Source organism: Galeopterus variegatus, unplaced genomic scaffold (genome assembly GCF_000696425.1).
Source record: "Galeopterus variegatus unplaced genomic scaffold, G_variegatus-3.0.2 Scaffold1050, whole genome shotgun sequence".
Classification (NCBI taxonomy): domain Eukaryota; kingdom Metazoa; phylum Chordata; class Mammalia; order Dermoptera; family Cynocephalidae; genus Galeopterus; species Galeopterus variegatus.
In genome coordinates this window covers 62,773-88,833 of record NW_007727161.1, presented here as the reverse complement: position 1 = coordinate 88,833, position 26,061 = coordinate 62,773, and the positions used below count along the sequence as shown (strand labels likewise).

The 26,061-nt window shown below is 36.9% G+C and overlaps 1 protein-coding gene across 1 annotated transcript in view; it reads right to left on the bottom strand.

Annotated features, from left to right (window-relative positions):
- Nucleotides 1-25,540, bottom strand: part of NRF1 (nuclear respiratory factor 1) — a 108,691-nt gene extending 83,151 nt beyond the window's left edge. The window contains exons 1-2 of the mRNA XM_008574446.1: nt 24,374-25,540; nt 4,062-4,290 (exon numbers count right to left, since the gene is read on the bottom strand). Coding sequence (XP_008572668.1) covers nt 4,062-4,284 — 223 coding nt within the window. The 5' untranslated portion in view covers nt 4,285-4,290; nt 24,374-25,540. The remainder of the gene's footprint in view (nt 1-4,061; nt 4,291-24,373) is intronic.
- Between the last annotated feature and the right edge of the window lie 521 nt (nt 25,541-26,061).

The window sequence follows — 26,061 nt, the reverse complement described above, 5'->3', positions numbered from 1 at the left end:
TTGAAAATGTACATATCTTTTAGCTCTCCAATTTTCCTCCTGGGTACACCCTCAAGGAGTGTTTTTCAAACTGCAAGTTGTGACCTTTTGGTGGTTCACGAGTAGTATTTTTTTCTAATAAAAAGAATGAAATAGAATAGACTAGAATATATCACAGAGTATGTAGCTTATAATATGGGTATTATTCATGAAAGTATTATTACTTATGAAAGTTATCTGGGTTATATGTACATTTGTTCATTCTTGGTCATAATGTAAAATGTATTACTGTGGGACATTGTCAAAAGAGTTTAAAAGACATTGCCCAGAGAAACTATTACATGTGCACAAGAATACATGTAAAATAATTTTCAGTTGCATCAACTATAATAGAAAAAATATAAACAACCTAAGTATCTACCAATATATGAGATATTCGCATTATGAACAGAATACCAAATAACAGTTAAAATGAAAACATATAGCCACATGATCAACATGGATAAATCTCATAAAAATAATGCTAAATGAAATAAACATAATGTTACAGAAATATAGGATCAGAGTGATACCATGAACATAAAATTTAAAACATGCAAAATAATGCTAAATATTGTTTAATGGTACATACACGTACAGCAAAAATATAAAAAAAAATACAAGACAATGACAAAGACCAAATACAGAATACTGGTTACCTCAGTGGAGAGAAGGAGGGAAAGAGAATTACACATCCGTAATTTTTATTTCTTAACAAAAATCTGAAGCAAACATATCAAAATAGTAATAACTGACAAAGCTGGGTAGTGGGTACATGTGTTCATTATGTCAATCTTGACACTTTTCTGAATGATTCGAATATTCAAGTATTTTATACTAGTTGGACAACTTACCAAAACCATCACTCTCAAGGTACTAATTATGTCTATAGACAATGTGAATCTCTCCTCACTTCCTTTATTTGTTACCCTACCCCTTATCACTTCAAAGAAAATAAAAGGATAAATTTAATTTTGCTTAAAACGAAATCATCTAATATTCATATTGGTGACTGATACCAAAAAAGGTTAACTATCTTGAGATATTATTGTTCTTATTACCTTCACTTAGTCGTACTACTTCTAAACATTTTTGCCTTGAAAATCAACACTAATCAGGGGATGTCTGGGCTGCAGAAAATTAGAAGTGTTTTTGAGGGGCAACATGGCATAGTAAAGGGTCATTTACCTTTTCTGGGTTATCTTACGGGTATGATGATGTTATAGATACTAGCTAGAGGACTTTTCTGACTGTAAGTAGAGTTGGGATTCAAACACAGGAGGCCTGTCTCCAGAGTTTGGGTAGTTAACGACTATATATACACAGTCCCTATAACCTGTGTGGTCTCACTCATGCCTGCCTCTTATATCATTTTTCTCTCCTGCTCACAAGGCTGCAATCACAGTGTCCTCCTTCCCAAATCCTACCTGCAAGTCCTTGCTTTCAATATTTTCTCAGTCTGAAACGCACTTCCGTTGGCTGACACCTAACTGCCTGTCAGTCACAACTCACCTCAGAAGCCTTCCCAGACTACTCCATCTAAAGCAGCAACCTGCTACCCTTCCCTCTCCATTACCCTACCTCATTATTTTCTTCAGAGGATTCAATGCTTTATAAAATTATTTTACTTTGCTATTTGTACCACTCCCCTACCACTGGACTGTAAGCTCTTTCAGGAGCAAGCTCTTACCTGTCTTGTTTATAGTATCTATATATACTAATATATATAGTATAATTCTTCAATGACTGTTGAATGGTGAAATGGTAAATCATTTTACCAGCTGGCCTCAGTTTCCACATCTGCCACATGAAAGGGTTAGACTAAAGTTCTTTTCCTGATCTTAATACTATGACAATGCAGTTTAGTAATACAGCAAAGTCATGTCTCAAAAGCATCTTCCTTCATAGGAAAAAGGTGGACCTGGATTCATTATGTTAGGATGCCCTCTTCTGGGGAAAATAAGAATTTCACAAAATGTATTTTATAAACATTTCATGTGTTTTGCCACTTAGCCTTATTTTTAAATTCACCATTCCAGAAACACACAGTGGATAACAACTTACAGTAGGAAGGTTTTCCTTCATTGCATCTGTCTTCCTTTGCTTAAATACACCATATTCTTTAGCAATGTAGTATTTGGCCATTCTTGATCATTGATTTCCTGTCTAGCTTTTCCTAAATATCTTCTAAGATCAATACTAGACCCATCTAGCCATGGTTTATACACAAGAAGTCTTCTCACAATGGTGATAAGTATACAGTGTAAACAGTACAGAGAATGATACAAAATATAGCCCAGCTTTAAGTCATTTAATAGCCCAGAAAATCTCAAAACCTTAAATTGGATTAAGATGATCCAGGACTGCTAGTGCCTGTAGGCATCTGCCAGAAGCAAACAAAAATCCTCTCTAGAGGAAGATAACATTATCCTAGACCCCAAATTATTTTGAAAAATAATTTCCAAACACACCATCCAGCATCCATTCAAATATAATCAGTACATGACGAAAATAGCCATCATGAACAAAAAATAGCACTAACAACATGTAACAGAAACAGACCACAGGCACTTCAGAGAGTAGAACTACCAGATGGATTGTAAAATCATGTTTATTTTACTCATAGAGATTTAAAAAAAAATTTTTTTTTCACAAGTGGAAACTGTTACAGTACATGTTTGAGAAGAAAGAAAGACACACTAGAAATTTGAAAACTGGGGTGGGGTGGGGAACCCACCAACCCAAACTATTAACAATTACCAAAATTTGTTAACTCAATGGACAGATTTAAAAGCTCCTCAGACACAGCTGAAGAGAAAAATTAATAAAATGGAAAGACAGAAGAAACTACATAGAATGAAACAAAGACAAAAGGAAGGTACATACAGAACAGAGGGTAAAAGACTTAAAGGATTCAGTGAGGAAAACCAACATATTTCATTGGCGTTTAGAAGAAAACAAGATGGACTGGAGCTGAAGCAAAATCTAGTGCCTAAGATTTCCCAGAATTGATGAAAGACATCAAACCACAGATTCTACATATCCAAAGAAACCAAACAGAATAAATGAGAAGAAATCAAAGCTAGATATACCACAAAAACTAAAGCCAGAAAATCATAAAAGGGGGGAGGTGGAAGAGGGGGTGCCTGTGTGGAAGATAACCTTCAAAGGAGTCACTGTTAGAATGATACAGTTAAATTCACAATAGCAGCAATGGAATCTGAAGACAGTGAAACAGTATCTTCAAAATAAGGAAAGAAAGTAACTACCAACCTAGAATTCCATACCTGGTGAAAACATCCTTCAAGGTTGCATGTTAAATTAAAACATCCTCAGACAAGCAAAAACAGAATTTGCTACTAGCAGATCCATGCTAAAGGAAATACAAAATTGTGTATTCAGGCAGAAGTAAAATTACCTCAGAAGGCAAGTTGGAGATGCAGAAAAAAGTGAACATTTATTATGTATAAAACAAAAATAATGTCTTGTGGGGTTTAAAATACACAAAGAATGAATACACAGGATGACAACAGCATACAGGTCAGGAGCAGGGGAATAAAATTCAAGTGTTCTAAGAAATTTGCATTATCCCTGTGGAGGAGAAAAGTACCAAGTAAATAAAACTTTGATAAGTGAAAAAAATGAAAAAATAAAAACTCTTCAGTCAGTCCAAAAGAATACATGAAGGAAGAGGAAAGTAAACACAGAACAGGTGGTACACAGAGAAAGCATATAGTAAAGATGGTAAATTTAAATCTAAATATATCAGTCATTACATAATGTAAATGGAATAAATACTTCAGTTAAAAGTCAAAAGACTGTCATATAAACGAAAAAAAAACAAAACCAACGCCATAATACTAATAATAAATGATTCTAGAATGCAAGTCTCAGTATAACACAAGCTCAAGATGTAAATGAAGGACTTCTAAAAATTGTAATGAAGATAAATGCTAGAGTGCCTGAATCCTAGGCTTCTTCAGATATGCATGGTACCACAAGTTAAGCAAAAAAAGAAGAGCTTCCAATCCAGACAACATTACCTGCAGCAGCCAGATGAGCTGTTACCTCATCAGCTGCTGTGGAGTTGAGTATATCTGAATCATCATAAGAGGTGTCCTCAGGGGAAGAAGGTGAGTCTTCATCAGCACTCAGCATACTGTGCTCAGTGTAAGTGGCCACATGGACCTGCTGTACTTGTTGGGCCACTGCATGCGCTTCTATGGTAGCCATGTGTTCAGTTTGGGTCACTCCGTGTTCCTCCATGAAGATCTACCGTCAGAAAAAAGGGAAAAATACTGGATTCAGTGTATAACATAACACAATGCTTAAAATAAAAAATATTTTCTTCAAGAGTAGAGGAAATTTGACAAGTCTCCGATTTCACTACTTACCTCACCACACAGTCATAGGAAATGGGAAGCACCATTCCTATGACATTCTTCACAGAAATAGAAAAAACAACCCTAAAATTCATACAGAATAACAAAAGACCCTGAATAGCCAAAGCAATTCTGAGCAAAAAAAAATAAAACAGGAGGCATTACACTACCTGACTTCAAATTATACTACAAAAGCTATAGTAACCGAAACAGCAAGGTACTGGCATAAAAACAGACACTTGAACAGAATAGAGAATCCAAAAATCAACCCAGGTATTTATAGCCAACTGATCTTTGACAAAGGCACCAAGAACATACACTGGAGAAAAGACAGCTTCTTCAGTAAATGGTGCTGGGAAAACTGGATATCCATGTGTAGAAGAATGAAACTAGACCCATACCTCACGCCATATACAAAATCAACTCAAAATGGATTATAAAGACTTAAGTATAAGACCTGAAACTATAAAACTCCTAGAAGAAAACATAGGGGAAACACTTCAGGGCAGAGGACTGGGCAAAGACTTTATGAATAAGACCGCAAAAGCACAACAACAACAAAAAATAAACAAATGGGATTATATCAAACTAAAAAGCTTCTGCACAGCAAAGGAAACAATCGACAGAGTGAAAAGATAACCTAATGAACGGGAGAAAATATTTGCAAATCATACATCTGACAAGGGATTAATATCCAGAATATACAAGGAACTCAAACAACTTCATAGTAAAAAACTAAATAATCCAATTTAAAAAATGGGCAAAGGATCTGAATAGATGTTTTTCAAAGAAAGACACACAAATGGCCAATAGGTACACACAAAAAAATGCTCAACATCACTAATCATCAGGGAAATGCAAATCAAAACCACACTGAGATATCATTTCACCCCAGCTAGACTGGCTATTATCAAAAAGACGGAGAATAACAAATGCTGGTGAGGATGTAGGGAAAAGGGAACTCTTCTACACTGGTGATGAGACTAAATTAGTTCAACCATTATGAAAAACAGTATGGAGGTTTCTCAAACAACTACAGATAGAACTAGTATACAATCCAGCAATCCCACTTTGGGGTATATAGCCAAAAGAATGGAAATCACATGTCGAAGGGATATCTGTACTCTCATGTTCATCACAACTCTATTTTACAATGGCCAAGATATGGAACCAATCTAAATGTCCATCAACAGATGACTAGATAAGGAAAATGTGGTATAGATAAAAAATGGAGTACTATTCAGCCGTAAAAAAGAATGAAATTCTGTCATTTGCAGCAACATGGATGAGCTTGGCGAAAATTATGTTAAACAAAATAAGCCAGGCATAGAAAGGGAAATACTGCATGTCCCCACTCATAAGTGGGAGCTAAGAAACAAAGAAAGAAAGACCATAATAAAACACTGAACTTTCAGAAGGAGAGAAAAGACCTGTAGTTACTAGAGGTGGGAAAGGTGGAGGGAGAGGGAGAATAGGGAGTAACTGAGTAAGGGACACAAGAAGTACTTATGATTTGTAATGATGAATGTGCTAATAATATTGATTTGATCATTACATACTGTATACAAATCCTAATAGTCACTCTGTCCTCCATAAATGTATAAATAAAAATTAAAATTAAAAAAAATACGATACCAAAATGGTGGAATATTTTCTTTATGTGAAACTGTTTTGATGAAAATTCATTGTGCTTATTTCATACCTCAGGTCACAAAACAATAAGTACATCAATAAAAAGATGTTTAAACACAACAATAAAAAGATACTTAAAATATCCCAATGATTAGCATTTAATGTTGTATACATAAAAGCATTTAGTAAATAAGTGAAATACTTAACATTTTCTTCGTATTTCAAAGACAACTGGGAGTTAACCACCCCCGACAAAAAACACAATTATTCACATTGGTTTTTCTGCTTATAAAACTGTAGTTCTTGTAAACCGTGGAATGATGCAATGATTTATAAAGCAGTAAATTAAAAGTATACTCTCTTATCGCACTTATTATCCCTCTCCCTGAAGTTCATTATTCTTAAAAAAAAATTGGGGGGCATACATATACATAGATTTAAAATAAAAACAGGTTTATATTACATATAGTTTGCCTTTTTCATATTACAATATATCTGGACATTTTGACATGTCAATACATACAGATCTACCATTATCATTTTTAAGTAGCTGTAGAATACTTTCCATTGTGTGGGTGTGTCATAATTTATGTAACCAATCACCTACTGAAGCAAGACTGCTTCCAAATCTTTGCTTATATAAACATCAGTGCAGTAAATACCATTGTATATAAAATTTTGCATACTGGTTCCTCAAAAAAATTAAAATAGAACTACCATATGATCCAGCAATTCCAATTCTGGGTATATATTCAGAAGTGAAAGCATTGGTCTCGAACAGGTATGTGTATACTCATGTTCACAGCAGCATTATTCACAATAGCCAAAAGGTGGAAGCAACCCAAGTGTCCATCAATGGATAAATGGGTAAAAAAAATGTGGTCTATACAAGGATATTTCAAAAAATTCATGGAAAAATATTATTAAAAGATAATATTGAACTTTCCATGAACTTTTTGAAGTATCCTCACACATACCACATATTATTCAGTTTTAAAAAGAAAGGAAATGCAAATTAGGAATAGAGGAGAACTTCCACAACTAGATAAAGAAAATCTACAAAAAACCTACGGCTAACATCATACTTAATGGTGAGAAACTAGCAGCTTTCCCACTATGATCAGGAACAAAGCAAGGATGTCTCCTCTCACCACTTCATTTCAACATTATACAATAAGACAAAAAAGAAATAAAGGCAACCCTGATTGGGTAGGAAGAAATAGAACTGTCTTTGTTCACAGATGGCATGATTATCTATACAGAAAATCCAAAACAACCAACAAAAAAACTGTTGGAACTAACAGAAAGGTTGCAGGATACAAGGTTAATATACAAAAGTCAACTGCTTTGCTAAATACTAGCAAGGAATTTGAAATTCAAAAAAAAGTGGAATTTGAAATTCAAAACAAAATACCATGTATATTAGTACCGAAAAAAAAAGTACTAAGGTACAAATCTAACAAAATATGTACAAGATCAATATGAGGAAAACTACAAAACTCTGATGAATGAAATCAAAGAACTAAATAGATATTTCGTGTTCACAGATAGGAAGACTCAATAATGTCAAAATGTCAGTTGTTCCAATTTCATCTCTAGAGTCAACATAATCCCAATGAAAATCCAGCAAGTTATTTTATGGATATCAACAAACTCATGCTAAAGTTTATATGGAGGTACACAAGACCCAGAATAAACAACAGAATATTGAAGAACAATAATGTCAGAGGCCTGACACTACTTGACTTCAAGACTTAATATAAAGCTACACTAATCACGACACTGTGGTATTAATGGAATAACAAACAAATAGATCAGTAGATATAAACAGCGAGCCGAGAAATAGACTCACATAAATATAGTCAGCCGATTTTTGACAAAGGCACAAAGGTAATACAATGGTTTACCAAAGATAGTCTCTTCAATGACTGGTACTGGAACAAGTGGACCTCCACATATCAAAAAATAATCTAAACATAGACCTTACACCCTTCACAAAAATTAATTCAAAATGGATCATAGACCTAAATGTAAAATACAAAATATAAAACTCCTAGAAGATAACATAGGAGAACATCTAAATGATCTCAGGTATAGCAATGACTTTTTAGATACAATGGCAAAGGCATGATCCATAAGAGAATTATAAGCTGAACTTCATTAAAATAAAAAACTCCTACTCTGTGAAAGACACTGCCAAGAGAATGAGAAAACAAGTCACAGACTGTAAGAAAATATTTGCACTTTTGCATATCTGATAAAAGACTGTTACCCAAAATAAACAAAGAATTCTTAAAACTCAACAATAAGAAAATGAACAACCCAAGTAAAAAATGAGTGAATGACCTGAAGAGATATCCTACCAAAGATATGCAGATGGTAAATGAGCATATGAAAAGATGCTCAACATCATGTGTCATTAGGGAATTACATATTAAAACAAGTGAGATACCACTACACACCTATTAGATTGGTAAAATTTAAAACACTGACACCACCATGCTGATAAGGATATGGAACAACAGGAACTCTCAGTCATTGCTGGTGGGAATGCAAAATAGTGCAGCCACTTTGGAAGATAACTTGGCAATTTCTTACAAAACTAAACATACTCTTCCACAAGATCCAGCAATTGTGCTCCTTGATTTATCCAAAGGAGTTGAAAACTTACATCCACACAAAAACCTGCACATGGATGTTTACTGCACTTTGCAATTCACAATTGCAAAAACTTGGAATCAAACAAGATATTCTTCAGTAGATGAGTGGATAAACAAACTACAGTTCATCCAGACAATGAAATATCATTCAGCACTAAAAATAAATGAGCTACCAAGCCATGAAAAGCATGGAAAAAGCTTAGATGCATGTTGCTAAGTGAAAGAAGCCAATCTGAAAAGGCTACATACTGTATATTCCAACTATATGACCTTCTGGAAAACTGCGGCGACAGTAAAGGGATCAGTGGTTGCCAGGGATTGGGGGTAAGAGAGGGATGAATAAGCAGTACACAGAGGATTTTCAGGGCAGTGAAACTACTCTGTATGATACCATTATGGTGGATATGTGTCGTTACACATTTGTTCAAACCTATAGAATATACAACACCAAGAGAGAACCCTGATGTAAACTATAAACTATGGTCATAGTGAGTTAATGTAGGCTCATCAATTAGAACAAATGTACCACTCCATTTCAGAATGTTGATAGTGGGGGAGGTTGTACATGTGTAAGGACAGGGGATATACGGGAAATCTGTGTACCTTCCACTCAACTTTGCTGTGAACCTAAAACTGCTCTAAAAAACAAAGTCTATTTAGACCCACTTAAAAAAAAAAAAAAAGGGAAATTCTGACACATGCTGCAACATAAATAAACCTGGAAGATATTCTGCTCAGTGAAATAAGCCAGTTACAAAAAGACAAATACTGCATGATTCCACCTATATGAACTATCTAGAATAGTCAAATTCACAGAGACAGAAAGGAGAATAGAAGTTGCCAGTGGCTAGGGGAGGTGGATTGGGGAGTTGTTTTCATGGGTACAGAGTTTCAGTTTTCCAAGATGAAAACAGTCTGGAGATTGGTTGCACAATGTGAATGTACTTAACACTACTGAACTGTACACCTAAATATGGTTAAGTTGGTGAATTTTTTGTTATATATTTTTAAACCCAATTAAAAAAAATTAAATCCTCCCTTATACCTGTAACTTCTGTGCAAATGTGATTAATCTTAGAGCAGAATAAAACTAGCCCTTATTACCTTTATTAAAAAAACCCTTAATTCTTAAAGGTGAAATTGCTGAGCCAAAAGGCATATGTATTTAAATTTTTGATGCACATTGAAAAGCTAAGTGTTTAACTTGTACACTAACATTATGTCTACTTATATAAACCCACACAAACACATACACAAATTTGAAATCTGACTATCGTGTAACAGTATACAGCACTGCCCATCTAGAGTTTATAAAAAGAAATGTCAACCAGATAGACATAGAAATATGACCTTTACGGCTACATGTAAACAGAACATAATTATCTATTTATGCAAAAGTTTTCTGATTCTTATTCTGCTCTATTATAAATGTTTCATTTTCCACTTTTAAGGACTCTAACTAAAATCCTTTGCTCCTCTGAGTAACTGCTTTCTCAACAAGTCTCATCCTGTCTTTCTTTCGCAGGTCAACTGTTTCCATGTTTATAACAAAATTTTTACTTTTTTGAGGTTCTTGATCCCGTTTTATATTCTTGTGCTATTTCTGGGCTTTCTTTTGCTCTAACTTTTGATTGTCTCTTTTCACTCTCACACCCTTAGACATATTACAACTCATCCTTCTAATCCATTGATTTTTTACTTTGATTCAATTATCTCAAGGAATATTCTGTAGTTCAAAATAAAATTCACTTTAATTATAAAATAAAACCACCACAGGGTGCCATAAATCCAAAAAGATTAGGAACCACTCAGCTTTCCCTTGAATCCCTTTCCCACACTTCCCTTTCTGCCTGGGGCCATCCCTTCAGCCTCATATCTGTGTGTGGCATACTACCTTCTCAAACAAACTCACACCCTCATTTTTTCAAATGGAGCTTTTTAAGAGGTACTTGGTAAAATAATATGTGTTTAATATATAGAGAAAAGGATACAGAAAACCAGGATAATGGTAACATTTGTAAAATCTGGGTAAAGGGTATATCAGAATTCTTTGTACTATTCCCGCAACTTTTCTAAAGTCCAAAATTGTGGTAAAATTTTAAAAATTGTTTTAAAGAAAGATACTTGACAAGATGCACTAAAGTTTCTTCCATATCCTATGTTTGGTGTGAGTTTCAGAATATCCAAAGGAATATATCCTAGCCCCCAGATTTGTACTTATCTAAAATGTAATTTAACACACTAAGTCACACGATTAAACATAACATATGAGAGGAAGATACCATTAAAATGCTATCTTTCCATCTATTTCACTGTTCTTCTAGTCTAAGAGACAACCTGCTTAGGGCATTTTAGAATTCTGGGTACTTCAAAATTGTTTTTAAATGATTTGGGATTAGATGGCATCTAACGGCTTTTCAAAGGGATTTGTACGCTATGCACTTGGCATAATGGATTTCAATTCTTTGCTCCAGAATGCAGTTCACAGCATAAATCAATAGGGCTGTCTGCTTCACAGGCTTGTCACTTCTGCCCAGGGCCTCCTCTCTTTCTACCTCCCTCCCCCATCCCATCCTTCAGCCTCTCTAACCATTTTTATTCAGCATACTCTGTAAAAAGCAAAAGCAAAAGCAAAGGTATTTCTGACTTCTTTGAACTAGAGTGGGATACTTGTAAATGATGCTTTCAATGTTTTCATAAAATCATAATAGGAAGTAGGTTGTCTAAAGCCAGATATAACTGACATACATATATTGCTGGAGATCCCCATTTCCCCAAAGTCAATTTCAGTGAAACATTTTAGCTTTCATCCATGAGGAGTCAGAGTCTCTGGAGAGCAAAACTGATGGGAACTCCTAATAGGTGAAAACATATTAAATAATCTGCATTTAAAAAAAAAAAGAAAAAAAAAACAGACTATACCCAGATATCCAGAACCCCTGAGCAAGTTACTTAACCTCTAAGCTGCACTTCTGTCCTTTTTTTTAATGAAAAAAAATTATAGTACCTACCCTCAAAAGATGATATGAGGATTAAATGAGATGATCCAGATAAAGTGAGGAACACAGTGCTCAGCACAGAAGTGGTCAACATTGATTATGATAATGATGCCAGAATTCCTTTGTCTTTACGATTCTATCCTTCCTGACTCATTACCTGACTAGTTTCATAAGCACTGGGCCTCAATTTCTTCATCTTTAAATTAGAATTAATCTCTGAGAATATAGTTTTCTTAATTGTGCAAGAGATTTTAAGTCAGGCATCTGAAAAGCCCTGTATTAACTCCAGCGACTGAAATACTGTTGTCCTAGCCATAAAATAAGGAAATGAAAGGAAATCAACGTCCCTAGCATACTTTTGTATAGTGCATAAAAGGGAGAGGCAGCAGATGGACCTGACAGTGATTCCTCTGAACTGATGTGAAAAGGCACTGGCAACATAAAATGACCTATAACTCTAAACGCCACATCCAAATAAAAGGGTACATCTATTGAGCCAACAGTGTTCAGCAGATTAGCCAACACTCCATTTTTAAAAAAATCATTCCCCAAAACAATAACTTAAACATGGTAACAATTTTACTAAAACCTTTCTCTTAGCCTGGATCATCACCTAGGCTGCCAGTATGTGCTTCATCTAAAGGTCTTTCTTTATTATATTAACTATAAGGGTTGGGAAGGAAGCAATTTGGTACAGAGGAGTTCCTGCTTTTGCCCTTCCAGGCCAGTAAGAGTGGGACTGAAATACAGTGGAAGAGAATACAGAAAAAGATTATCTTGGCCCAGAGCACCCTGGTACTTGTGGTCAATAATATCTATGGAGCTACTGGAATTTGAAAGAAATGTCCAAGGGAGTTAAATTTAGTCCAATCCACACATAATGGATGCGATTCAATGTAGAGTATTTTAAAAATCAAAGTAGGAAGAAGAGCAGGCCAGGAAACATAATCGAACCACAAATGAATGTAAAGGAAAGCATTAGTCTAATCAATATCATTATCATATCAAAAGAAAAACTGTAAGAACTGCCTAAAGGACAATCTTAGGCCAAGACTGGGTCTACAGTCCAAACCAGGGACAGGAAAACTGAGAGAGGTACAACTTACATTCTTGGACATATCCAGAATATAAACTGCATAACCAGGATAGAAATTTCATTCAACTGAAAGCCCTTTCTCAAAAAAGGCTAAACTCAACGATAGGATTTGCTTCTTGGGGGACACTAGCGTAATGGATCAAAATCTCACTATAGTAGGAAAAATTAAAAAACAACAGCACGAAAAACGTCAGAGTGAAAACAGAAGCAAGGTAAATGTGGCTTTATTCTGAGTATAAATGGAGCTTAAGACAAGAAGAATCTATTTGACCTAGGAACATTCTCTTTCAAATAGCCCATGAGTGATGATATCAAATTTGTAGAGAAAAAATATATATATATATGTCCTCCCACACCACTGGGCTCTACAATGAAAAAAAGAAGTCAAAGTCATGTAATCACTTATTATTTTCCATTTTAAGACTCCAACTATAGACCAAAATACAGAAAATTAAATATGATACAAAACAGAATGTAAAAGTTATGAACCACGACAATGTAAAAGCAAAGATAAGGCTGACAGAAATTAGGAGGTAGAAGAGGGGCAGAAGGGTGAAGGAATGGCTAGGGGTATTAATATTTTACAGTGAGAGAGTCAGGAGACACTATCAAGACTAGACAGAAGAATTTAATATTATAATGTAACTATCAAAAATAGAGAGGAAAAGAATACTGTGAAGTAATCCTTATTTTTCATGAAAAGAAGTCAATAACGCTCAAGTCCAGAAATAGTGGTATAGGTCTGGCTGGGTTAGCTCGGTTGGTTAGAATGTGGTGCTGATAATACCAAGGTCCAGGGATCAATCTCTGTTCAGGCCAGCTGCCAAAAGTTAATTAATTAATTTTAAAAAGAAATAGTGGTATAGACATATTACTTAGAGTTCAGGAGGTTTTATTCTTTGATAATACTATAAACAAAACAGTTAAACTATAAGCAGAAACAAAGTACTTGCCTCTGAAAAGTGGGACCTGGAGTAGGGGAAGATTGTGGCAAAGGGCCACTGATTTTTATAAGTCCTTCTATTTGATCTTTTAATCATATGGATGTATTGCTTTGACTTTTGACAAAATGAGCTTTAAAAACAAATAACTATAATATAGCCTTCCAAATTGATCCTTTTGAAAATTAAAATTAAACAACATGCTAAGGGCAAACTGTCACTAGAAAAATCAAGCCTCCTTCTTATGCTAAGAACCAGGAGAATTGCACTATTCAAGCTCAGAAATAGCCTTGCCTTACACCACACCAGCACCTTGGGGCCCACCCAGGGTCCCGAAGCATGGAGAAGGGGACCGGACCTCTCTCCCACAACTAGGCACACTGTGCCAGTGCCTCGGGGCCCACCCAAGGACCCAGGGCATGGAGAAGGGGACCGGAATGCCCTCCCACAATCAGGCACACCATGCCAGTTCCTCAGGGCCCACCCGGGGCATGGAGACAGGGACTGGACCCTCCTCCCACAACCAGGCATGCCACACCAGTGCCTCAGGGCCCACCCAAAGACCTGGGGCATGGAGAAGGGAACCAGACTGCCCTCCCTCAACCAGGCACACCGTGCCAGCACCTCGGGGCCTGTCCAGGGACCTGGGACAGGAGAAAAGGACTGGATCCCCCTCCCCCAACCAGGCACACCAAGCCAGCTCCTTGGGTCTCACCTGGTGACCTGAGGCATGGAGAAGGGGACTGGACACACCTCCCACAACCTGGCACATGGCACTAGCGACATGGGGCCTGCCCAGGGACCAGAGACATGGAGAAGGGGACTGGACACACCTCCCACAACCTGGCACATGGCACTAGCGACATGGGGCCTGCCCAGGGACCAGAGACATGGAGAAGGGGACCAGACACACCCCACAACCAGGCATACTGCCAGTGCCAAGGAGCATACCAGAAACAGCATCTCCATGTAGGTGGCTCACTGCAGCCTCCACAATAACCATGGCTGCCGCGAAAGCGACTAGACACCACAAGTACCACACAAATGGTCTACCAACCACTGGAGTGCATTCGCACAAGGAGAGTCACCAGCAGAGTCAAAGAAAAGAAGAGGATGTCTCTTTCCACAAAGCCCATTTCAGAGTGACAGAAGAAGCATCTGCTCTATGATAATATTGGGAGACCTGATCACATCTCTCAGCACTGGACAGATCATCTAGGCAACAAATCAACAGAGTAACCATTATTCTTTCAGAAGGAGAGAAGAAATCTAGGGTTATTAGAGGAGGGAGGGGGTGGGAATGGGGGAAGGGAAGAGATTGGACAAGGGGCATAAAGAATAATTACAATTTGTGGGCCAGCCCGTGGCTCACTCGGGAGAGTGTGGTGCTGATAACACCAAGGCCACGGGTTCGGATCCTATATAGGGATGGCCGGTTGGCTCACTGGCTGAGCATGGTGCTGACAACACCAAGCCAAGGGTTAAGATCCCCTTACCGGTCATCTTTAAAAAAAAAAAAAAAAAGAATAATTACAATTTGTAACAATACATATGCTAGTAATATTGATTTGACCAACATATCTCAATGTTCAACCCCCAAAATATGTATAATCAATTTTGATTCAATAAATAAAATAAATTTAAAAATAAAAATAAAAAATTAATAAACAAATAAACAAACAAACAAACAAACAAATAAATAAAAATAGCCTTGCCTTGAATAAAATTAACTTCCTCATCTGGAGTATCTGAAATTAACAAAATTTTATATGACTGTAATCACATAATATTTTTCATTACAATATATTGGCTAAATTTGTAAGTATTCATTAATATTGATAATAACCCAAGAATCCAGTTAATAATGATGCTTTTATGCAATATATAAGAAAAACAAGCTTTAACACACAACTTCATAATGACTTAAGGATAACGAATGGTTTTATGAAAACAATACTGTAAGCTCACTGAAGGCAGGGCTTGGGTCCATAAAGTCTGTATAAATAATGTCTATCATAATTTGCTCTTTAGTAAATGCTTGGGGTAATTGGTTGTACATTTTAATTACTAAAGCTAAACCCAGGCAATTACAGTTTCTGTAATTCCCTTATAAGGCTGTATTGGCTCTCTCTTTCACTTCCAAGCCCTCTCTTCTATACTTATTCTGTGCTGCTCTCTACAGAGCTCTGGGCTGGGTCAGCCAACCATGTTTTCCAGAATTGCCTGTCAGTTTCCTGTTAGGTTTTGCCTAGGAAGACAGGAAGAAGAGAGAAGGGATTTCCTTGCTGTTTTCATTCCTATCAGTGTTATTCTATCAACAGAGGACAGCTGCATCTCCCAACTCCAGCTGTGACCCTTCTTTCTGGTGGTTGAACAGCAGTTGTGTGGCATCCCTTTCAGAGGTCAGATTACCAGCTGGGGGGCGGGGGGCCTCTGAGCCCTGAGGTTGTTCTCTTCTCTTCCCCCAGCCCTAGGGGTGGTAGCTGTTTCCTGTCTGAATTATTTCAGTGTCTGCTTTCTGCACTTTCAGTCTTCCAACACCTGTGTGAGCGATTCCCAGAATTAAATTATCTGATATATGTCACATGGTTTTCTAGCCTCTGACTGACATAAAGGAAAGAAAACATGTACCCTCATCAGAAATTATTCATAGAGGGGCCGGCCCGGTGGCGCACTGCTACAGTGTGCCGCTTGGGAGCGGGGCAGCGCTCCCACCGAGGGTTCGGATCCCACATACAGACCGGTTCCCGCTCACTGGCTGAGCGAGGGGCGGGCGCAGCACCGAGGGTTGCGATCCCATTGCCGGTCCGGTCCGGTACGGGCGCGACACTGAGGGTTGCGGTCCGTTGCCGGACACGAAAAAAGACAAAAAAATGGAAAAAAAAAAAGAAATTATTCATAGAGTGCTGGTAAGCAGTATTCTGGACTTCTTATATCCTTAATAAAGAAGTGATTCTAAAGCCACTTTTATAAGACCACCATTAGGGTTTCTGTTTCCATACACTGATGAAGTTCAGTACAAAATCTTGAGCTTAACAAATCATTAGAAGAGGCTAAGTTAGAAAGTATAAAATGTCTCACAAAGAGAGAAGTGGGACACTTAGAAGTGAGAAAGAGGTACACACAGAAAAGGAAGAAGGAGATATAAACAAACTTTTATCTGTTTGTGAGTCTATCTTACCTACTCTTTAAGTAAGTAAGGTACTCAATAAGCTTAACATCCCTGCAAAACACAAAATCAACATCACAGTAACACAGTAAGTGTCTCTATATGGAAATAATAGTGACAAACAGCCACAAAATGATTTGTCATATTATTCAAAGAATAGGCTAATTTAGGTGTTTGGATAACCCAAAGAAAGTGTAGCAATGGCAGCTTTGACCTTCATCTACCATTCTAACTTCTTCACAGACTATGTAGATCTATGTAAGTCTACTGAAAATCAATAGTGAGTATTGGCTACAATTTCTAGCGATTTAGAGTTGCCATTTGTTCTTATTGTACAACTGGACCCAATGTGTACAAAAGACTGGAGAATCTCCTCTCTATACCACCTCACATCAGGCTTATGCACCTATCCTCACTTCTACAGCGGGGTGGTTAAGAGTACAGACTATGGAGACAGAATATTGGATTCAAATCCTTGCCCTGCCACTTACTAGCACCTTAGTCAAGTTTCATTTGACTTTTATGCCCTAGTTTTATCATCTGCCAAATAGGGGGGAATGACAGTATTTACTTCATAGAATTATTGTAAGGACCAATTATGAGTTACTATTTGTAAAAGAATTTAAAATAGGACATGTGTGTGTGTGTGTGTGTGTGTGTGTATATATATATATATATATATAGTTAGTGCTATATAAGTGTTAACATTATTATTATTCCACAATATATATATATATATATATATATATAGTTAGTGCTATATAAGTGTTAACATTATTATTATTCCACATAAAAAGACAGGTAAAGCATAGACATGCCAAAGGGAAAGTTACATGATTTTTTTTTATATTGAGAAAAATAATGCTTATAGATCACATTAGGGGTTTTGACCATATAAGGACCACTATCAGACAGTAGTTCTTGATCTTTTTTGAATCATGGGCCCCTTTGAGGATGAGTGTAAGCTATAGACTTTCTTCCTAGAAAAAATGCATGAACACCAGAATTTTCCAAAATATTTCAATTTTCTTGGACTCAAATCACAAATAGACTATTTCATGATAGTACAGCTATAACAAAGCTGAAACACTAGAGGGTGCCACAACCAAAGGGGAAAAAGGGTAAAGAAAGCAAAGGGAATTTCAGGTTGCTTTAAGTTCTTCAACTGGGAAAAAATCTCCTTCTACAGAAAAGAATGGTTAGGTGAATCTACTTCATCAAATGCTTTAAAATAGGTCAACTCCTGGATAGGTTCAAGATTAGTGTTGTCCAGTAGAACTTTCTGCAATGATAGAAATGCTCTAAATGTTCTAATGCACTGTCCAAAACATTAGCCACTAACCAGATGTAGCTTACTGACCACATGAAATGTGATGACTGTAACAAGGAAATAAATTTTTAATTTTATTTAGTTTTAATTAATTTTAATTTAAATAGCCACATGTGGCTTGTGGCTACCATAATGAACAGTACAGTTCTACATTCTTTTAAAGTTTTGAAATGACTTGCTTCTAACCACAGGCCATCATATATCATCATTAAAGGAATTTCTAATAGAGTGGGTTCATACAGTAATGCAGGCCAGTCTGTCTTTCATGATAATTCAACACTGAAGAGACAGAAAAAAGATTGTCAGTGTCTTTTCCCCACCCTATGGGCATTCACAATCAAAAGTAAAGCATTCTTTTACTCATTATAGAAGATGCTACCTACCCAATTTCCTGACTGTGTTACTTTATTCGAACATATTTTTATAAGTGCATATTGAGAGACTGAATTAATGAAGTTAAATAAGTAGGCTTTTCCATTTAAAAAAGAAAAGAATCCTATTCTAGTAATAATTGCCAAGGGCTAAGGAAGCACTGCAAAGACAAGACTGCAAGGACATGGGGGAAATATCATGAAGAGTAGACAGTTTTCAGCCAGTTTATCAGACTCTGGAATGGTAGGACAGTAGTGGCAGGCAGAGGCAACACCTTGTGAAAGCACATGGCATATAGCAAAGGGCATCAATGAACACCCAGACAGCAGATTCACCAGGAGTCTGAGGACCAAAGGAACACAGCTCTCAGCTACATCCACACCAGATTCTTTCTTTAAGCGGCAATTTAGTCACTAAAAATAAAGCTAATGCTGAACCACTTGTCAAAGAGGAAAGCAGTCTATCCACATTGGACACCACCTTACAGTTTACAATCCAGTGTCTGGCACAGTGCCCTGAATGGAGTAGGTACCTAACAAATGTTGGTGACAATGATAAAAGGGACTAGAAAATGCATTCTCAAATATTTAGATGCTTATTAGCAGCTACAAATATCAATAAAAAGCAGGTGAGTTGCTGACACTAGCTCTGGTTTAGAAACATGGAGGATAGGAAGTTTGGTATGCCCAAACATTTGCAACTGGTTCAGAATACAGATGGCATGGTTCTTTGCAGAATAATCGTTTGTCCACAGCTGCTCCCAAATTACCAAAAATTAAATAAGTAGTTGTCATGTGATAGCAGGATTAAAGGCTGCCTCAATTTCCATTAAGGAAAATAACACAAATTGCCACAAGTCCTGCCCGTTGGTCTCAGACAAGCACAAAGGACACTTTTATTCAGATCCTGCATACTGTGAAACATAGCATTGTTGCCTGACTGCTTCTGTGGCAGGCCTCAATTCTGCTGGATCTGTCATTACACAGCCAACATTCAGTTAAAGCTGTTTCTTAGCTTCAGCAGGACAGTTGAATGCATTTTTCTTTTGAGATAACTGAAGTAAGGACTTACTTCTGGATAAAATTATGAAAGTGTGTCTATAACACTGATCTAGGAATCTCTGCAATTCAATCATTCTTTCATTCATTCAACAAATATTTACTGAATTCTTATCAGGTACTCCTAGATTATTTTGGCATGAGTATTCTAGAGAAAGTAGGACTGGCAATTCTTATTTTGTGTCTTCAGTTTAAAAAATGTATTCTTATAGAAGTGACAAATGTTCTTTTTGGGTAACTGAGAAAGTATAGGTCAGAAAAAACAAAAAAGAAACACAAATCACCACCATGTAAGATAGCCACATTACCAAGTTATCAATTTCGTATATATGCTTCTAGCATTTTCTCCCCTAGTTTCTTATATGATTTTTTTTAAACAAAAGTGAGTCTACACTGTACATACTGTTTTAAAAATACTTTTTCACTTAATATAGAACAAAATTTGCCATGTTAACATTTTTTACATTTTTTAAAATGTTTACAGAGCACTGTTAAAATCTCCAGTAGTTATTTTACTCATCACCTAAAGTTGGTCAATCAGGTTGTTTCCAATTTTTCGCTTTTATAAAATAGCACTCCTATAATTCTGGTATTCAATAAGTTTAAGGAGGCTTGTGGGGCAATAGCAACACTGATTAATTAGCTATGATAAAAGCAGGCTGAGCAATGAGCCTACCGCTCAACACTTCTTGGTTTATTTCCTGTGTTTTACCCTCTCTGATCCACTGTGAACCTGGGGGCTAAGAACACATATAGTTTAGTGGTGGCAGTACCAGCTGAGGCTTTTTTAAAAGTCAAATAATGGGTGAACACACCCTATAATGGCAACATGCTACAGAAACATAAGGCACGGCATTATCCTATTGTGGAGCAAGCAAGCGAGGCAGAGCAGGAAATGACTGCTGCGTCCAGTCATGAAACCATCCATGCAGCATTTGAGTGCCAGGATCTTAAGAGTAGAACCAGAAGAAACTCCTGAGGGAGGAGGGAAAGGGAGGAATTGGTAAAGGGCCATGAAAATAAACTCTGATTTTTAAAAAACTAACAATAAATAAATGAATAAATAACACTCCTGGCCTGGTCGGGGAAGTCCATGCAAAGCAAAGCAGCAAGATGGCAGCCTTCAACCTGCATGGGCCCTTATAACTGTTTTGTTTGGTTGGCAGTGATTTTTGTTTAGTTGGTTTCTAAATTTGAATGAACTGTCAACATTTCCAAATTAGAAGATAGCATAAAAGTCCAGATTTCTGACTTCTCTTGAAAAATCAGGAAGATCTGGGAATACGAGGAAGCAGTACTATTATAAAAGCTTGTCCACTAGAGTCAGACTCCCTGGATTAGACACAAACAGTTCTGCCATTTGCACTATTTAACTCCTCTGTGTGACTCACTTTCCCCATTTATGATAATGTATTAGTACCTTCTTCATAGTGTTGATCTGAATATTAAATAAAATGAAATAATTAAGTAAAGCACTCGGCAGAGTGTCCCCACCCGATAAAGGCTAATTATTATTATCATTTCAGCTTGGCAACAACTGACTGGCTGGAGGGAGCACAATGTGCTCCCTATCAACTGGCAAGTCTTCTTCAGGATGTCCACTCCTGGGCTGGCTCACTCATTTATGATGCCCGCCTACTTGGCCCAGCATCAGGTTACAAACCCTAATAGCAACACAGACTTGGCAATGCAATGTATAAATGCTAAGAAAGATAACTATGGGGATAGTGGGGCTCAAATCAAAATAGTCAACAAATATTTACTAAGGACCAGGTTCTAGGCCTCGAGACACAGTGATGTACAAGAAGGCAGAGTCTCTAGCTTCAAGGAACTGATGTTCTGATAGAGGGAGACATAACAACAAAGACATTAAGGAATTAATAAGAATTTCAGGAAGTGACATCTTTGCAGAAGATAAAATAAGGCAATGTGATAAGAAAATGGCTGGAGAGGGGAGAGTGGTCTTTAATGAGGTACACTTGATTTGCAACATGAACGGTGAGAGGAAGGCAGCCATGGAAAGAGCCTGGGAGAAATGTGTTCCATGCAGAAGGAACTGCAAGAATGTGGCTGAGCAGAGTGAAAAGGAGGAAGGGAAGGAAGGAGGAAGACAAAATTGGAAAAATGATGTAAGGCCTTTGTAGGCCTTGGAAAGGAGTCTGGATTTTATTCTGGCCAGGAAACATCTCCCAGAGTAGCTATTTGAGAGGTGTTCGGAGATAGGAGGGGATGCAACAGAAGAATTCTGAGCAGAGAAAGCAGAGTGGCATACACAACATGAGCAGAGAAAGCAGAGTGGCATACACAACATGAGCAGTGAAAGCAGAGTGGCATACACAGCACGGCCAAGCATGAAGTGCACCAGAAGTTCCGCTGTGGGGAGGTTGGATGGTGTGGGCCTTATATCCTGTGCAAAGTGAAGTGTGCTTCATCTTATAGCTTAGTGGAAGCCAGTATTATGAAGATCTCTTCATAACAACAAAAAAAGAATGAAAGAAACCTCTACCACAGGACAACTGTATTTACTCAAAAAAAGATAAAAAGAGGATACTATAAATTACTTATTTAAAAAGTAGTAAACAGTACTTCTGAAAGACAGCGTTATCTATTCTGCCTATAGATAACCATGGGTTACAAAAGCCCTCTGCAGTACCTCCTGGCCACCCTTACAGTTCTAGACTACAGGATAGAAGCATTGCTAGATGATAAGTAGCATTTTGCAAACATTCCTCTAGCAGCTGTGTGAAGTGAAACTAGTCAGGTAACTTATTTGGTAATCCATAAGTAAGCCTAATGAAGGGCTGAACCAAGACAATGAGGATGGAAAGCAAGTGTGAAATTTTTAGGTAGTGAAAACTGAAAGGACTTAGCGAATAACTGAATGTAAACAGTGAAGAAAAGGAAGTCCAGGATGACTCCCACGCTTCTAGATTGGGTTAGTGAGTGGTTCATTAACCAAGGTTAAGAAGAGGAAAAGAGCAGATTTGCAGAGGAAGACTACCTAACATGAGCAGTCTGTGATGCAGGTGTAAGTTTGGGACTCATCAACAAGGAGTTGGTAATGAAAGCAGAGAGCATGAATAAAGTTGACTGGGAATAATATGTAAAATGAGACAATAAGAGAAGCAAGGCAACTTGGGGATATTCAAAAGGGTATAAAGAGGACGGGTGGGAGTGTGAAGACTTAGAAGTCAGAAGGAAAAATGAGAATCAGGACAGAGTAGTGCCATGGAAGCCAAATGACAGGAGAGGTCAACAATATCAAATGTACTGAAAGAAGAAAAGTTGAAATAAGGATTCACCAAGAGATTCAGTACATTCATTCATTCAACATGAACATATGATAGTCAAGCACTGATGCAGACACAGAGGAGACAGCAGGGAACAAAACGTCCCTAACTTCTTGGATTTTATATCTTCCCGGAGGGGGATAAACAATAGACAAATAAATACATAATATTTCTAGGGGCAAAAAGTGCCAAGGAGAAAATAATGAAACGGGATTAGGGAAATTGGAAGGTGGGGGCAGGGAAGGGTCCTAGTCAGAGAATGACTTTCTGACAAGCTATCTGAACCTAGATCTGCAGGAAGTGAGAGAGATACCATGAAATTTTTGGTGGGGAAGAGTGTCACAGGCAGCAAGAACATCAAATGCCAAGACGATGAGGCAGGTGTGTGCTTGGTGTGATCAATGAACAGCAAAATGGCCCTTGTGCCCGAAGCCATCAAGCTAGGAGAGAAGTGGCAAATGAGATCAGAGAGGTCAGTTAACCAAGGTCAGGCTTGTAGGGCCGTGAGGGCTACTTAAGGTCATTGGATTTTACTCTGAATGAGATGGGAAGTCTTTGAAAGGTTTTGAGCAGGAAAAAGATGTGATCTGATTCTGATTTACATTTTTAAAGGGTCACATGGCTGCTAAGTAAGAGCAGACTGGGCGGGGGGTGGTGTGCAAGAGTGGAAGCACAGAGACCAATTATAAGGTTATTGAATGATGAGTGCGGCTTGAACTAGGCAGTGAGAAGTAGTTAGATTTTGCATATGTTTTGAAGGAAGGGCTGCCAGGATTTCCTAATGATTTGGATGCAGGGTAGAGTTGAAGAAAGGAGTCAAGAATGATTCCAAGGTTTTTTACTTGACCAACGGAAGACCATTTACTGAAATGGTAATGGATGTCAGAGTAATAGATGAGATGCCTTTTAGATTGCCTATTGGAAGCCTATTCCTAAAGGGAAATGCAGAGCAAGATAAGAATTGGTGGTATAAGTTTTCTTTTTGTTTACTGCTTTTAGGGATTATTATTTTTGCTCCTCTTTTGAAGAACATAATTTAGAACTGCACTTATATTTTTAGAAATGTTCAGGTCAACATTTATTACTTAGGATCATTAAATTCTTCACAAATGAGTTACAAAAGTGCCACTGTTACCTAATTTCTAAGGTAACAATATAATACTAGGTCACAATTATCTACTGTATCTGTTTACAGATTTTTGTCAAACATTTGTTTTATGGATGTCAAGACAGTCTAGGAAAACAAGATAACTGCACAAGTAAGTTAAATTTGCTCTCCAACTCTGCTGAAGAGATTCAAGAATGTGATCTGTAAATTACTATACAAATATCTTCTTTTTTTCTTTTCCTTTCTTTCCTGCTTTTTCTTTTTAAGAGATCACTGTAGTGTAAGCAGAAACAAGTTAGAATTTGGAGTGAGAAATACCTGGTTTTGATTTCTGGTTGCATAAGCTCAGGAAAACTCATAAAATCTCTACAAGCTTCTGTGTCGTCATCTGCAAAACAGAATGATAATGTCTGCCCCATAGGGTAGTAATAGTAACAATAACATTTATTGAGCCTTTACTATGTGCTGGGCACATTTCTAAGCACTTTCACATATATAATTTCACGTAATCCTCACAATTCCATGAGGCATTATTATTATTTCCTCACTGACATACGATGAAATGAGGCACAATGAGGTTAAGTAATTGTTCTAGGGAAAGCAGGAAGTGAGTGGCAGAAATAGAATTTAAATCTTGGCAATGTGCATTACACTTTACAGTTTATGAGACATTTTCACACTTATTTTTAAAAGTTGGTATAGCACTGTATTAGACTGAACAATATGAAATTGCTTTTTGTAGGTCCAAAACAGTCAAACATCAGCAATTCCATATGACTCAACCTTAAGTATTATGCTATAACCACTTTAAAAAATGAAATGTGAAAATGTTTTTGAACTATAAAGCACTATGGAAGGTATTATTTTATGCAACAAAAAATGGAACCACACTAAGAATTATAAACACAATTGTGCAAATGGAGGTAGTATGAAAGGGAACAGACAATAAATATGGGAATCCATTCAAATTACACATCAATCAATAACCAATAATCAATGAAAAAGTCTATTACACATGCAGCCCAGTATTTTTGAGGGTTAATCTTCTGAACAGAATGGAGACAGTCTCAAGCCAACAGCATTTTGTCCATGGTACTCATCACCACCTAATGTAATATTTGTGTTTATCTTCTTTCTCCACTCCACTAGAGTTAATCAGTGCTTTAACCCCAGCACCTAGAAGTGTTCAAGACTCACAATAATCACTCAAATTCATTTGTTGAATGAATGAGAAATTAGAACTTCCTAAATTACTTGGACAAGAAAACATAAATACATGAAATACATTTTAAGACAAAAATTATTTTGTAATACAAACAGATATTTTGTAATACAAACAATAACAATACGAACCTACCCATAAATACTCCAAAAAGTGTCAGACATCTAAATTTGAATTGTACCCATTCAAATATTAAAATCACCATATTTATTTGGTAATTCATTCAAATAAACTGTATCTTGAATTACTTACAAAATTAAATTTAGGACAGCATATAATCAAAGTTACAGGAACAGTAGTAAGAAGGAAAAATCATATTAGAATCATTAGAATCCTAAATAAGGAAAGAGAAAAATAAAAAGCACACATTTCAAGATTAAAACAAATGAAATTTAGAAAACAAGGTCAAGAGTTCAGATCCACATAGTGGCCAGCCACCAAAAAAACCCCCAAAAAAGCCCCACCAGAAAGTGGTTGAATATTAAACTAAAATGACTTCACCTAAAACTAGGAATAACATCTCTATTTTAGAATTGTTTAAAAAAATCTCTAAACTTAAAAGGGAGAAGGGAAAACATGTATATAAATAACATATACACTATTTTTTTGTTTAAAAAAAAATCATTGGGCCGGCCCGTGGCTCACTCGGGAGAGTGTGGTGCTGATAACACCAAGGCCCCGGGTTCGGATCCCACATAGGGATGGCCGGTTCGCTCACTGGCTGAGCGTGGTGCTGACAACACCAAGTCAAGGGTTAAGATCCCCTTACCGGTCATCTTTTTAA